Source organism: Marmota monax, unplaced genomic scaffold, assembly GCF_021218885.2.
Source record: "Marmota monax isolate L192 unplaced genomic scaffold, Marmota_monax_Labrador192_F-V1.1 WCK01_AAM20220418_F8-fsc00008, whole genome shotgun sequence".
NCBI classification, from domain to species: domain Eukaryota; kingdom Metazoa; phylum Chordata; class Mammalia; order Rodentia; family Sciuridae; genus Marmota; species Marmota monax.
Genome location: NW_026694432.1, coordinates 11,608,086 through 11,624,323, shown reverse-complemented (window position 1 = coordinate 11,624,323; position 16,238 = coordinate 11,608,086). Strand labels below are relative to the sequence as shown.

General features: G+C 42.7%; 1 protein-coding gene across 8 annotated transcripts in view; it reads right to left on the bottom strand.

Annotated features, from left to right (window-relative positions):
* Inpp5b (inositol polyphosphate-5-phosphatase B) overlaps positions 1–16,238 on the bottom strand; it is a 54,341-nt gene that overhangs the window by 24,317 nt on the left and 13,786 nt on the right. The window contains exon 1 of one of the 8 annotated variants that reach the window (XM_046468999.2): positions 12,631–13,234. The exons of 6 other annotated variants lie outside the window; for them this stretch is intronic. Coding sequence is in view for 1 of the 2 variants with exons in the window: in XM_046468998.2 (XP_046324954.1) it covers positions 12,631–12,790 (160 nt within the window). In the remaining variant the exon portion in view is untranslated. Of the gene's footprint in view, positions 1–12,630; positions 13,235–16,238 lie in introns of those variants that run through there. One more of the 8 variants, XM_046468998.2, reaches the window with a different exon arrangement.

The following is a 16,238-nucleotide window of genomic DNA, read 5'->3' as shown; positions in this document are numbered from 1 at the left end:
TTATCATTGTTTATAATAGTGTATGCTTATGTGTACATCTGTATATCTTGCTATATTTTAGTAATGAATTGGGAAAGTCAAACTTTCATCTGCTTTATTAATAAAAGCACAAAAGACCTGGAAAAAAAAACCAACAAACTTTTCAAAAGTAAAAATAAAAATAGTTTTTATTTTATTAACATGAAAATAGTTACATTTCAGCACCTCCAATCAATCCCAAACGCTGTGAATGTTTACGCCCCTCCCTTCCATATATGGAAATCATAAGCCCCAAAATGATGGTATTAGGAGGTGAAACCTGCAGGAGGTGTTTAGGTCATGAGGTGAGCCCTCTGAAATGGGATTAGTGCCCACATGTAGGGATGAGGAAACAAAAGAGTTCCTACTCTTGCCACATGAGGACACAGAGGAGGCAGTCACAGGTAAATCAGGAAGTGGGCCCTAGCCAGACACTGAATTGTACTGGAGCCTTGATCCTGTACTTCCCTACCTCCAGAACTGTGGGAAACAATCTGTCATTATTTTTTTTTTTTGGCAGAGGGCGGGGACCAGAGATTGAACTTGGGGGCACTGGGCCACTGAGCCACATCCCCAGCCTTATTTTGTATTTTATTTAGAGACAGGGTCTCACTGAGTTGCTTAGCACCTCACTTTTGCTGAGGCTGGCTTTGAACTTGCGGTCCTCCTACCTCAGCCTCCTGAACTGCTGGGGTTACTGGTATGTGCCACTGTGCCTGGTGGCAAACAAATCTGTCATTAACAGCCATCCATATTATGTATTTTATTATGAAAAACAGTGGTCTGAAAGGACTAGGACATAAAGGCCTTTCAATTTGGCTTTGGAAATGCCCCTCAAATCCTTATAGCCTATCCCCAATGTCACTGCAGCAATTGGTTACCAGTATTTCAACTGAATGACTGCAAGAGCTTCAACTAGCCTCCCTGCCTCTTTTCTTTTTTGCGGGGATACCAGGGATTGAACTCAGGGGCACTCAGATACTGAGCCAAATCCCAGCCCTCTTTTGTATTTTATTTAAAGACAGGGTCTCACTGAGTTGCTATGCCTCACTTTTGCTGAGACTGGCTTTGAACTCGTGATCCTCCTGTCTCAGCCTCCTGAGCTGCTGGGATTACAGGTGTGTGCCACTGAGCCCAGCAGATTTTTTTTTCCTTCTTTAAGTAAATCTGCTCACCTCACTTTACGCTTTTTAGATTTCCACTGAATAATCCCAATCCCTTCATATGGTGGCCAAGGTTCTTTCTCGTTTGGATGCTGCCACCTCTCATCAGTCCTCTGGCCACTACCTGCTTGATACCAGGCTGTAAGCACATCAAAGTCACTGCAGCTATGCAAAGATCCCATCAGAAACCACCTTCCTGCCAGGCATGGTGGTGCATGCCTGCAATCCGAGCAGCTCAGGAGGCTGAGGCAGGAGGATCAGTAGTTCAAAGCCAGCTTTAGCAACTACAAAGCATTAAGCAACTCAGTGAGACCCTGTCTCTAAATAAAATACAAAAATAGGGCTGGGGGTGTGGCTCAGTGGTTGAGTGCCCCTGAGTCCAATCCCTGTACCAAAAAATAAAAAAGAAACCACCTCCCCTCTAACTCATTACGGGTTGGCAGCTAACTCCTACCCATCCTGTAAGCAGAGGTAAGAAAACTTTTTCTGAAAGGGCTGGAGAGTAGTGTCCTCGGCTTTGCAGGCCTTACAGTCTGTGTCGCAAGCAACTGCCTGGCTCTGCAATCAAGGGGCAAATAAAGTTTTATATAAGGATCCTGAGGTGTGAATCTCATGTAATTTCCATGTGTCACAAAATGTTTCTTTAGTCTTTTCAAACATCCAAACATTTTTAGTTGCAGCTACTCAGGAGGCTGGGGCAGGGGGGTTACTTTATTCTAAGAGTTTGGGGCAAGACTGGGCAAAATACAGACTCTGCCTTAAAAAAAAAAAAAAAAAAAAAAGGAAAGAAATCATTCTTAGCTCACAAGCTGTATAACAGGCTGAATTCAGTCTATGGAACTGTGACCCAACCCCTGCTGCAGCACACATTTTAGAGGCCACTTCTTCTAAGAAGCCTTTAAAAAAAAAAAAAAAACTGTATTTGTAGATAGACAGCATGCCTTTTTTGTTTCGTTTTTATGTAGTGCTAAGGATCCAACCCAGTGCCTCACATGTGTTAGGCAAGTGTTCTGCCACTGAACTACAACCCAGCACCAAGGAGCCTTTCTTGACCCCTCCTCAACCAGTTCCATAGCTCCCTCTATTCCCACATTATGGCCTCAACTGTTTTTTCTCCCCAGTTAGAATGGAAGTTTACTGAGGATGAGACCTTGCCCAATTGTTCCGTCATCCAGCATACCATCCAGTGTAAGTGGTACACTCACTCAATAACGCAACAGAAAACACTAGGTGTGAATCCCTTAGGTGCCATACAAATACATATTATCCCAGCTTAAACTTGTGGTATTCTTTTGGGATATTCAAAGTGATCTTCCCATTACCTTCAGTGCACAATGAAAACAAGAAACGGAGAATTAGAACAGGTTGTTTTGAGTCCTGTTGTCCCCAGGGTTACTTAAAAATTACTTCTGGAAACCAAATGCCCAGCTGGATTCTACTCTTGCTTTTTCAGTAAGCTATGCAGCTTAAAGAACTAAGTTTTTAAAATATATATATAATATATATATATTTTTTAGTTGTTGACTTTTATTTTATTTATTTATATATGGTGCTGAGAATCAAACCCAGGGCCTAAAACATGCTAGGGAAATGCTCTACCACTGAGCCATAACCGCAGCCCAAGAACTGAGCTTTCAAGTTAGTGAACAGCATGCCAGGTTAAGAATGTCTGAAATTTTAAAAAAATTACAATGCCAGTTGCTGTCAAGGATAGAGGCCAATACTCATTTCACTGAATATAAACATAGAAAATGGTACAGCTACTCCGGAAGACAATTTGTCACTTTCCTCCAAAGCTAAATAGTATTACCATTTGACCAAACAATCACACTCACAGGTACCTATTAATTTGTAAATTTATGCCTACATAAAGAACTGCACCCAAATGTTTATAGCTTTACTTACAATTGCCCAAACTAAAAGCAACCAAGATATCTTTCAATGAGTGAACTGATAAACAAACTGCAATACATTCATATAAATATTTTCAGAAATAAAAAAGAATGTGTTATCAAACCTCAAAAGACAATAATGGGGCTGTGGATATAGCCCAGTTGGTAGAGTGCTTGCCTCACATGCACAAGGCCCTGGGGTCAATCCCCAGAACCACAAAATAAAAAATAAAAACCCATAGGACATTATAGCACAAAGAATGAACCTTAATATATGCAATTTTTTTCAAGAGACAGGGTCTCTCTCTGTTGTACAGACTGGCCCTGAACTCTTAGGCTCAAGGGATCCTCCTGCCTCAGCCTCCCAAGCAAGTGGGACCAAGCAGTTTCCATGGCACCAGGCTCTAATGAATACAAATTTCAAAAAATCATTTAGGACTTAGCATGTGCAAAGCCCTGAGTTTGATCCCCAGCACTGCAAAAACCAAACAATACAAAAAATCATTTAGGAAATCCGGGTATCCTGGAGTGAATATAGAAAATGACAAAAAAGGGCTGGGGATGTGGCTCAAGCGGTAGCGCGCTCGCCTGGCAAGCATGCGGCCCGGGTTCGATCCTCAGCACCACATACAAACAAAGATGTTGTGTCCGCCGAAAACTAAAAAATAAATATTAAAAATTCTCTCTCTCTCTCTCTCCCTCCCTCCCTCTCTCACTCTATCTTTAAAGAAAAAAAAAGTGTTTAAAAAAAAGAAAATGACAAAAAAAAAAAAAATCCAACTCTATCCCAAATGTATGAAACAAACACACTGAGAGGGGTAGGGGAAATTTCTAAGTAATTTCAGCAATGAGTGGAGTCTATCAGACTAACAGCAAATGGAACTGTATGTACGCACTGTGCTCTCGTTGACAGCACTGTCCCATGAGGGTATGGATTAACAATTCTGAACCCACTACACATGTACACTGGTTTAAACAATAGCATGAATTGATGGTGAGTGGTGGGAGACGGGTTTCCCACTGTTGGAGTGGGAGGTTGCAGATAAAGCAAAGGGAAGAAGCTAGAATAATCCATGTAGCAAGGAATTAGAGTTGAAGACATCTTATGCATTCATATTCAGCCTAATATAGAGTTACATGTAGAAATATTTATAGATGTGTATATATATACATAATAAGAATATATACACATATTTCCTTGCTCTGTCAGTTGAGAGGACCTAGAACCAAGAACACAACAATGAGCACACTCTAATGCTCAGATCTTGGTTTCTTTCTTTGTTGGGTTTTTGCTTTTGTACTGGGGATTGAACCTAGGGACACCTAATCACTAAGCCACAACCCCAACCCTCTTTAAGACAGGATCTTGCTAAATTGCTGAGGTTGGCCTTAAACTTAACAATCCTCCTGCCTAAGCCTCCTGAGTCACTGGGATTACAGGCGGGTGCCCTGTGCCTGACTTCAGACCTTGATTTCTCATATTGTTCTCCAATAAAAGGAACCAGAGCTCCTGGGAAGGATGACTATTTTAGGACTGGAACAGAAAATGTACAAAATGAGCCCTAAACATCTTGTAGTGCCAGAAATCAAGAAAGTGCTGGGGGTTAAAATAAAAATAAAAACCAACCCAGCCACAATAATGAGGATAGTTAAAGGGACACAGCAGCCAACTGAGAAAGTGAAAGAGCTCCCAACGGCCAAAGTGGGAACAACTGAGCAATAAAACAAAGTAGCGCTGGATTATAACTCAATGTATAAAATAAGTGTTCATCGGTCCATGTTGATACAAAACTGAATAAAAAAATACATGGGAGAGAAGAGACAAATCTTCCATGAAGAATTCCAAATAACTTATAGAGACAGCTCCATCTCCAAGGAGGCAGAGCAGGACTTCCCACTCTTCAAGCATGGGCTGCATACAGTGACTTCCTTCCAAAGAGTACAGTATGGACATGGGAAAAATGAAAGCTTTATGGTGGAGAAACCTAACAAAAACTTCCTGGGCCATGTGGCCAAGTTTCATATCAAACAGCATAGGTCATGTTAGTGTGCACCTTTGATGTAGCACGATAAGAATGAAACCTCACCTCTGAGGTGCTCCCATAGTCTAATGAGAAAAACATCAGATGAATCCAAACGGGGGGTCTTGACCAGTACCCTCAGAACTGTCAAGGTTGTGAAAAACAAGGGACATCTCAGCCAAGAGCCTAAGGAGACAGGACAACTAAATCTAATGTGGTGACCTAGATGGGACCCTGGAGCGTAAAAGTACATTAGGTAAAATCCAACGGAATGGGAACAGATTCTGGATTTCACATCCCAGCCTCTTCTCAACCCCTGCGACTGGCCCTGTCTCCACTGCAACTGCTTGTGTCAAGATGCCCATAACTTTCATGTTGCCAAATCCCAATGTCAGTTCTCAGTCTTCAGCCCAGTCTACTTCCACCTCTTTGCAGTACTTGATGGATGATCACTTCCTCCTTCCATGAACACTTTCTTTAGTCCAGGAAGGCTCATTTCTTTCTCCACACCCTGCCCCCATGCCCCCAGGGAGACCCCAGGCAAGGCTTCAGACTCAGACTTCCTCTCTAACTTTTCCTCATCTAAAGATCTCACAGCCTCAAGGTTTTAAAAACCACCAATATGCCAATCACTCCATCACAGACCTTCCAGGTTCTTATGCCCCACCTCCCTGCTCTGCTTTCTTCACCTCAGTTAAATGTCAAGTCATTCAACAGACTAAAAATCCAGGATCCACCAGTGACTTTTTCCTTCTCACATCTACAACTAATTCATTAGCAACTCTGGCAAGTTCTACTTTTAAAAATATACCCAGAAGTTGCCAGGCGCGGTGATGCACACCTGTAATCCCTGCGGCTCTGGAGGCTGAGACAGGAGGATTGTGAGTTCAAACCCAGACTCAGCAACTACAAGGCACTAAGCAACTCAGTGAGACCCTGACTCTAAATAAAATACAAAATATTTTAGGGAATGTGACTCAGTGGTCGAGTGCCTTGAGTTCAATCCCCAGTACCCCCTTCAAAAAAAAAAAAAAATACACACACACACACACACAAAATTCTCACTGAGACTACAACAGCAGCTTCCTAACTGTCTTGTGTGCTACTATGTGTACACCCAAGAGTCAGTTTCCCAAACAGCAGACGGAATAAACTTTGAAAAAAAAATCACATCACTATATCAGAAGGAACTTCAAGTAGCTTCCCATCACTTTGAGAATAAAATCCAACCCCCTCATCAGAGTTTTATAAGACTAGGCCTCTCCAACCTCACTCACTGAGACCCTGCCACACTTCATTTTTGGCTGTTCCTGGGGCATACCAAGCTCATTACTGACTCAGGACCTTTGCTATTACTGGTCCCTCTGTCTGAAATGTGCTTCCTCTGGACCCCATCCATCACTCCCTTTCATTACAAAGGTCTAACACTTACTCTGACACTACCTGAGTCCCTGCCACCTCACACCACTCCTTGCCCTTAATTCAGAGGCTCCTAAATTTTCTCAGTCCACAGCACCCTCCTTCTCAATCATTTTTTCAAGACACCTTGAAGCCACTAGAAATATCTAACAGTTTTAAGTAGTTAGTGCCAAATAAATTAATATGTATGTAAGTCCTCACAACTTAGTAGCAGTTTTGTTTTTTGTTTGTTGGTTCGTACTGAGGACTGAATCCGGGGTGTTTTATCCTTGAGCTACATCTCATTCCTTTTTATTTTTGAGACAGAGCCTTCCTAAATTGCTGAGGGTCTCACTAAATTGTTGAAGTTGACCTTGAACTTTTGATTCTCCTGCCTCAACCTCCTCAGTTGCTGGTGGGATTAAAGGTGTGCACCACCACACCCAGCTTCCATTCCATCTTAAGCACAATTACTGGGCTGGGGATACAGCTCAGAGCACTTGTCCAGAATCTCTGAGGTCCTGGGTTCCATCCCTAGCACCACCAAAACAAAACACTAACAAAAATTAATCACAATTACTCACCAATGTATGCCTGTTATACTACACAACTTCTCAAACCTTGGAATCAGGTGGACATCACATATAAAATATTTCACATGGTTTAAGCACAGTATAGGTTGAACATATCTAATCCAAAATGTCCAAAATCCAAAACTTTTTGAGTACCACCATGATGCCACAGTAGAAAATTCTACACCACCAAACTTAGTTTCATGCAACTCAGTGAGACCCTGCCTCTAAATAAAATATAAAATATTTTAGGGAATGTGACTCAGTGGTCACATTATTAAAGATATTGCACAAAATTACCTCCTGGCTATGTGCATAAGATATATATGAAACACAGTGAATTTCATGTTTTATCCTTGAGCTATATCTCCACAATCTGGAAAACAAATCCATTAACTGAAACATTTTCAGTCTCAAGCATTTTGGACAGGGATGTGCATTAAATCACAGCAGCCACCAAAACCCAAGTTTCTAAAAATATGATCTCAAAAAGGAATACAGCACTCTCCACTGATGAAACTGTGAGCCAGTGGTTCCTGTTTACCCTGAAAAGTTTTAAATCTCCCACAATGTCCCTGTGAGTGTCACTGCAGAGCCTCAGCTCTGTGTGCTTTAACGCACAGTTTGGGAATGACAGCCCAGCTTTTAAAATGTTTTTCCTCTTAGAATTAGTACCATTTGAAGGGCTCGGGGTGGAGCTCAGTGGTAGAGCACTGCCTAGCATGAGGCTCGGGGTTCAATCCCCAGCACTATAAAAATAAAATAACCACTACCCTTTGATATTACATCACATTTATAATAAAATTTTATTTATTTATTATTGGAATCCATCCTCACTAAAAGTTACACCCTATGAGGCAAGACTGCCTTCGTGCTATTTCCCTGAGATGCATCCAGGGACTGGGGCGCAACAGACATTCAATGTATTACAGACATGAAGGAATCAATTACAGTCAAAGTCCCACTTGACCATTACCTTCCTGTGTGACTTGAGAAGTCACTTCCTCTCTTTGGGTCTTAGTTTCTTCATCTATAAAATAGGGACTTCAACATTAACAGTTCCTGGGGCTTTATAACATGCAAAGGCACCTGCACTTTTCACAGGAATGTCAGTGCTTTCTAATTACATCCTCAGGATTTTCTTTCTTTGGATACTTCCTAACTGCCAGGCTGAAATGACATCTCCTGGGGACAAATGGTCTGCCCCTGTGGATTTGGCTTATGTCCATGGGTAGGAAGCACACTGGTGGGGAAACCGCCCTGCAGACCTACATCTTGCCAATGCTCTCACATGGGATCTCTCCCTGGACTCAGTCCAGCAAGGCTGGACATCTTCATTCATGACTCCACAGATGGAAACTTTAAGGCAGGATTTGGGGAATTTCCAGCCACAGGACAGTCTTCTCAGAACTTCTTTTCCCCAGAATATGGCACAGAAGCTGATTGTCAGCAGCTCCTTACCAAATTTACCATTAGAAAATACCAGGATTCCCTCTCTGGCCACAACTTCCTGTCCTGTCTCCTCTCTTGCTCCCCGACTCTCACTCTGCCCTTTTTCCCCACCTCAGACCCCCAATCCATTGTCAGCCAATTTAATAGGTCACTTCTGGGATCTTTTCTTTATTTTCACACTCAGTTATCAAGTCTATGAATTTCCTCTGATAAACACCTTTAAACCTGACACTTGTCCCTGTCCCCACCAACATGCCTTAGTTCAGGCCTTCAATATTTCTGCAAAGCCCAAAATGATTTCTTTACCTCCATCTTCACCTCTCCAAACCAGCCTGCCACCACGTGGAAAACACAATCTCAGCAGCTCATTATTGTGTGTAAAATCCCTCAATAATAATAAGACTTTTGGATTAAAACTAATCTCTGAGTTACACACAAGGTCCTTTATAATCAGCTGCAGAGTACCTCTTAGCCCATCCCACCCCCACTCCAGCCTGTCCTCCCCACTCCTCAATCCAGTCACACCAATTTACCTTTCCAGATGATGCCTCCTCATACTATCCCTGATCCTGGGTATATTTTTTTCCTACTATTATCAAGTATTTATTTTACACTTTGCAAACTTGATCCTGAGTGTATCCTAACCTCCATCACATGGTGGACTACAAACTCATTCTTCAACTTCAAGACTCAGCTCAGGAGCCATCTTCAGAAAGCTGTCTCTAGCCCTCTTCTCACATCCTCACAAAGTGTCCAGGCATTCTTCATAATGGAATCATAACTGGGCTTATCTGGTTTTGTCTTACCTCTCAGTGGCTTCTGCCTTGCCATAATACAGGGCCCCTACTAGGCAGTCAGGAAATGCATACTTAACAAATGGACTCAATTCTTCTTATGTTCAGGTCATTTCTCAGTGGTGATTTCTGGGTGCCTCCCCCATGACCACCTTTCATGCCTACAACTAATGGCATTTCCCAGTAGGAAACTACCTAGTAAGTCAACCGTAGTAACAACTCCAGCTTGAAAGAACACAGTAAAAGAAAGGTGGGAGCATCTCATGAAGATGGAAGGGAGATCAGCAGAGTAGAGGAAAGGGACAAGCGGGGGGAACTAAGGAAGGAAGGGGATTTACTGGGGATCAGTATGACCAAAATAGACTGCTATGTTGTGTGCATATACAAACGGGTAACAATAAATCCCACCATTGTGTACAACTATAATGCACTAATTAAAAAATATGGGGGGAAAAACCCTCCAGCTTCATCTCAATGTGAAAAAAGTACAGAATGTTGGAATTGTCTTGCAACTTCTGCACTTTGCACCACACATCTTAGGGACTCAAAACTCCTCTTGCATGCCTTCCTAATAGACAGTGTTGGCTCCTGAGGCTTCCTCCTCAGCCTGAGCAGCAGTGTATCCTGAGAGAGCCCTATAATCCCTTATCTGAAACCCTCTGAGCCAAATGCATTTTGAAATGAATTTGGGGGTTTTAGAAAGATAATACACTACCTGTACCATATACTACAATAACCCCAGCAGAGTATGTGGCATAGTATAACTCATGAATAATGACACTTAGTGGGATAAATAAAGCCTATAAATAGTCGCATATCAGTAAAAGCAATTGTTACTGCCAAACTGAGCCCAAATTAAGCTTGGTCCAAACTTACCAGAAAATTATTTTCAGCCTTCAGAGCTTTCAGGATCTCAGAACTGCCAATAAGGCACTGAGGGTGGCAGCTGTGAGTATGCCCTTATGTATCCAAACCCATCAGAAAGGGGTGCTGCATAAGTCAATGTACATACATATCACATTTATAACCACACATATGTGTTATAGAGACACATATTGCCACAGCTGGGATGTGGCTTGCCCCCAAAGGTTCACTAGAAGCTTAATCCTCAGTGTGGCAATGTTGAATGGTGGTGGATCATTTCAGAGGTGGGGTCTATGGGAAGGTAATTTGGTAAATGGGAGTGGTATTTTGAACTATTAGGGGTTCTTCAAAAGTGAATTGTTATAATTCAAGCACAGTGAGTGGTGCATACCTATAAACCCAACAACTCAGGAGGCTGAAGCAGGAGGTCAGCCTCAGCAACTCGGCAAGACCCTGTCTCAAAAATAAAAAGGGCGGGGGATGTAGCTCAGTGGTAAAGTACTCCTGGGTTCAATTCCCATTCCAAAAAAGAAAAAAAAAAAATCAGGGCGGGGAGGCTTTTAGAAAGAACAAGCCTGGCTCAAATCCTTTGGCTTCCTGTTTCATGGTGTGCTCTCTCTCAGGCACTGCCACCACTGTGATGCCATTCACCACAAGGCGCTCACCAGAGGCCGAACAGATGGGGCAGCTTGTTCTTGGGCTTTTACTCTCTAAAACTGGGAGCTAAGTAAACCTTTCTTGACTCCATGCAGCATCAGATACTTTGTTACAGTAAAAGAAGCTATGAGACATAAACACTAGAAAGTCTGGATGGGTATCCACCAAAGCCTTAATGGTGGTCATTTCTCAGTGCTAGGATTTGGAATCAGACTTAGGTTCTATTTTGGTCCTGACTTTTACTAGCTGTGGGACTTGGGGCAAATTGTCTAACTTCTCCAAGTCTCTGTTTCCTTATCAGAACAAAGATGTCTCCTATAGTTGCTGTCTTCTTTTCCCAGGGTTAGCTTTAACTTGAGGCTATCCCTCACTCCATGGCAAAAGGAGCTCTAGAAGCCGAATCAGACCTGTGCAAGTTCCAGACCCACAAAACAAAAAGGCAAGACCTCAAATTCAATGTCTTTTTTTTTTTTAATATTTATTTTTTTAGTTGTACACAATACCTTTATTTTGTTTATTTATTTTTATGTGGTGCTGAGGATCGAACCCAGGGCCTCGCATGTGCTAGGCAAGCGTTCTACCGCTGAGCCACAATCCCAGCCCCACAAATTCAATGTCTTAAGGCCAGCCCTATCAGTGATGTGGGACTCTATGATTTTTTTTTTTTTTTGGTACTGGGGATAGAACTCAGGCACTCAACCACTGAGCCACGTTCCCAGCCCTATTTTGTATTTTATTTAGAGAAAGGATCTCACTGAGTTGCTAAGCACCATGCCATTGCTGAGGCTTTGAACTCACCATCCTCCTGTCTCAACCTCCTGAACCGCTGGGATTACAGGAATGGCCACCATACCCGGCCTTGACTCTAGGCTTTTTGATGCAAAGAAATAAACCAAACTCGGGGCTGGGGATGTGGCTCAAGCGGTAGCGTGCTCGCCTGGCATGCATGCGGCCCAGATTCGATCCCCAGCACCACATACAAACAAAGATGTTGTGTCCGCCGAAAACTAAAAAATAAATATTAAAATTAAAAAAAAAAGAAATAAACCAAACTCAAACAAAAATAAAAATATCCCACTTCTTTTTCTTTTTTGAGGTACTGGGGATTGAATCTCTACCACTAAGTCATGACTCCAGTCTTTTTTATTTTTTATTTTAAGATAGGGTTTTGTAGCCAGGCTGGCACATGCCTGTAATCCCTGTGGCTTAGGAGGCTGAGGCAGGAGGATTGCAAGTTCAAAGTCAGCCTCAGCAAAAGCAAGGAGCTAAAGCAACTCAGGGAGACCCTGGCTCTAAATAAAATCAAAAAAGAGGGATAGGGATGTGGCTCAGTGGTCCAGTGCCCCCGAGTTCAATCCTGATACTCCCTCCAAAAGAGAGGGTCTTGCTAAATTGTCAAGTTTTACAGTTCCCAAGAGCACATCCCCAAGGACCTACTTCCCCACTAGGTTCCACCTCCTGCAGTTTCTGTCACCTCCCACTAGTCCACTCGAATCATGACTCTCTCAGTGGATTAACCCACTGGTAAGTTCATAGCCCTCATGATTCAATCACCTCCCCAAAGCCCACCTCTGAACATTGCCACACCAGGGACCAAGCCCTCAACACTGGAGCCATTGGGGGCGTTTCATGCCAGACCATAACAACTGTTACTGGGCTTTTCTACAATGTCTTCTGCACACGGGTGGATCCTGGGTAAAAATGTAATCAGATGTCTAGGCCTGTTCCGGGAGCCCTCCCTTCTGTCATCAGGACTGTCCTTCTCCTGTGGTAGGCTTGTAATCCTGCCATCCACTCACCCCTCTTCTTAGGCAGCCAGAAAGAGTCAGCCAAGGGTCTCTTCTTTCTCACAGCTGTTGTCCTCCAGGCCATCACCTCCTTGTTTGTTGCCTCAAGAGCCTCCCGAGTAGGAGAGATCCTCCCACTCCTTACACAATGCCTCTCTGGACTCGGCCACATCTACTCTGATTTAATCTCTCTCTGCTCTAAAATGTCCCAGGTTACATCACTGCTTAGAGGTTAAGGTCCAAACTGGTTCAACTAGCGTATGAGGCAAAGAGCCTCATATTGGCTTGACTCCACCACCCAGACAGCCCGATCTAAAAAGACAGGTTCCCCACGCACACACAACCTCTCTCGCCTCCCTAGGTACGCCTTCTTTCTGGCCAACTTCCCTTTAAAGCACGGCCTCAGTTCCTTCATGAAGCCCCACTAACCTGCACCTGTCCTCTGGAGGCCTTGCTTTATTCTGAGGGCTTTCTTGTCCGTGTATCTTGTTCAACATTTTAAGAGGCATTAGAGTGTTCTAGAAAAGCCTTAGGCTTTGGAATAAAACACAGCAGGCTATCTTAGTGGTACCATTCATTACCTTATGTGAAACCTCAAGCAAATGACTTGTTTCCTCTTTTATAAAATGGAGAGGACACTGCCACACTTCAGACAAGCCGAAAGTATAAAATACAATCTCTATGGGTCAGGAGCCTAGTACCATGCCTGGTAACAGCAGATAATCAGGAACTATTTGTTCTTTTCTTTCTTCATCACTCCTAATCCTCTGCTGCTTTAATAACAATAACTGACATTTATCAAGCACCTTTCAGAGCTAGGTTCTATGCCTCATGCTCCATGCACTGTTCATGATTATTGTTCTCATTTTACAAATAAGGGTACTGAGGCCTATGGCAGACATGCCCAAGGACACAGAATCAGTAAATGGCACAGCTGACATTAAAACTCAGATCTGTTTTGATTCCAAGGCCCTACAACCTCCCCTTTTACAACTATGAGCACAAACATCATCAATAAAATTGAAAACTCTGAGGGATAAGTACTAAGCTAGAAAGAAAACAAAGCAGAAGCTCCACAGTGGTCTCTGCAGGATGTGTGGATGTGCGGGTATCAATGCAGGGTGGAGATCATATTCTTCCCTTCCTAAGCATCTACTGGTCAGGTCCAGGAGGAGGTGCCCCTCCTATCCTCTCAGGCACCAGCCTTTGCATTCCATTTCCAGCAACTAGAAGAACCTGCAAAACCATATGAGCAAAACACCACAAATGATGTGTTCTAAAATACCAGCAAGGTTAAGTGGGTTAATCCAATGCTTGCCAGTGACACTACGCCATCTCCAAGCCACAGGGGGGCATCCCATGGATTCTTTCAATTTAAGAGGGCAACACACATCAGCAAGAGACCCACTCAATCCACAGGGAGGTAACAGATACATATCCAACTACTCGGAATCTAAGTTGGGCTGTGTTGATGACAAGAAAAAATACTTATCATGAACAATATTAATGGCAAACACTTAAGTCTCACTATATATAGAACACTGCTTTCATCACTGTGGTGTCTTTTCTCTTCACAATTACTCTATGAGGTAGGTGCCACATTTCAGACCAAGAAAAAAACACAGAGAGGTTAAACTACTTGCCCAAATACACAGAGTAAATAGGGAAAGGCACAGCCAGCATTCAAACCCAGGGCATCAGAGAGGAGAGTCTGTGCTCTCAAATAAAAAACTTACGACTCCTCAGAGAATACAAGGGCTCAGAAAGCAGAGGAAATAACTTCAGCAAAAGCATCAAGCAAAATGTTCAGACAGAAGTAACAACAAGTAAGATAAATAAGAGTGAAAAGTTACGCTGAGAGGCACTTGGAGTCATCTAGGGGTTACAGGGGTTAGGACTCGAGTATTACATTCAAACAAATGACCTGAGTTCTGTTTTCAGCTCTGTCACCAACCAGGTTGAATGATCACTGGCATGTTACCTACCCTCTCAGAGCCTCAATCTCCCAAAATGAAAAACGAAGATTCTCTTGTGGAACTTTATGGCACAGTATAAGGCCAACAGACCCATAGTAAGTACTTAACAAACTGCAACTGCTAATGAAACTACTAGTGATAATAACAATAAATTCAGGGACAAACTGCAAGACTGAATGCTATGTGGAGTTTGAATTTTACTCATATAGCAAAGGGAAGCTAAGTGTTTACATAGTACTTAGTACACAAGGCAGGGAGCTCTTGAGTGCAGTTCATAACACAGGGCACCTGGCCTTAAAAAGAATGGAAAGAATCCATTTTTGTCACTTCAGTCTAGCCACTAATCTAAATAGTTCTGTCATCCTTTTTTCTTTTTTTGGTACTGGATTTGAACTCATTTGATTACTGAGCCACATCCCCAGCCCTATTTTGTATTTTATTTAGAAACAGGGTCTCACTGAGTTGCTCAGCGTCTCTCTTTTGCTGAGGCTGGCTTTGAACTTTTTTTTTTTTTTTAATATTTATTTTTTTAGTTTTAGGTGGATACAATATCTTTATTTTACACTTATGTGGTGCCGAGGATCGAACCCAGTGCCTCGTGCATGCTAGGAAAACACTCTACCACTGAGCCACAACTCCAGCCCTGGCTTTGAACTCTTGATCCTCCTGCCTCAGCCTCCTGAGCTACTGGGATTACAGGCGAGTGCCATTGCACCAGCTGTGTCATTCTTTTTTGTTTGTTTGATTCTGGTCCTGGGAACAAAACCCAGGGCCTTATGGATATTCTGTAATTTTCTTAAAAATCAAATAACTATGCTGAGTTTTCTTTTTACATTTCCCAGTATCTTCATGGCAAAAAACAAAGTACCACAGATTTTAGCATTTGTAATGGGCACAGACATCTCTTAAAAACCCATCTTGTGGGGCTAGGACTCAGTGGCAGAGCGTTTGCATATCACATGTGAGGCACTGGGTTCAATTCTTAGCACCACATAAAAATAAACAAATAAAACAAAGGCATTCTGTTCATCTACAACTACCAAAAAAAACCCAAAAAAACAAAAAACCCACATCTTGTACCCTATACTCAAGATAAACCCTGGACTCAAGATCCAATCTACAAATATGACCAGTTTAGCTTTCAAGGAGGAAGATTACAGAGTAAATACTTTTTTTTTTTTTTTTTTTTTTGGTGGTGTTGGGGATTGAACCCAGGGCCTTATGCATGCAAGGCAAGCACTATACTAACTGAGATATATCCCCAGCCCCAGAGTAATTACTTTGCAGTACAAGTCAGAGGCGAGAGGATATTGGAGAAATAACTTGACTCTTTCCTCCAGGTTCTCCCTTCAGTGGGCCTTCTGTGAACTGCCTGTGGTCTGGTGATAAAGCTGAAAGAGAAGTGGGCAAGAGCAAACCAAGACGGGAGGGGGAGGGAGTGCAGAGCATTCTCAAAGAGGAAAGGGGCAAGAGTTGTTCAGGAAACAAACTGTTTTGGTCTCTACAGTTCAACTAAAGACAGACATTCCTCCCCCAACACCGCCCCCCTGTGTTGGGGGCTCAAATCCGGGGCTTTGCATATGCTAGGAAAGTGCTTTACTACTGAGCTATAGCCATAGGCCAAGACACACATTTTTGCAGCAC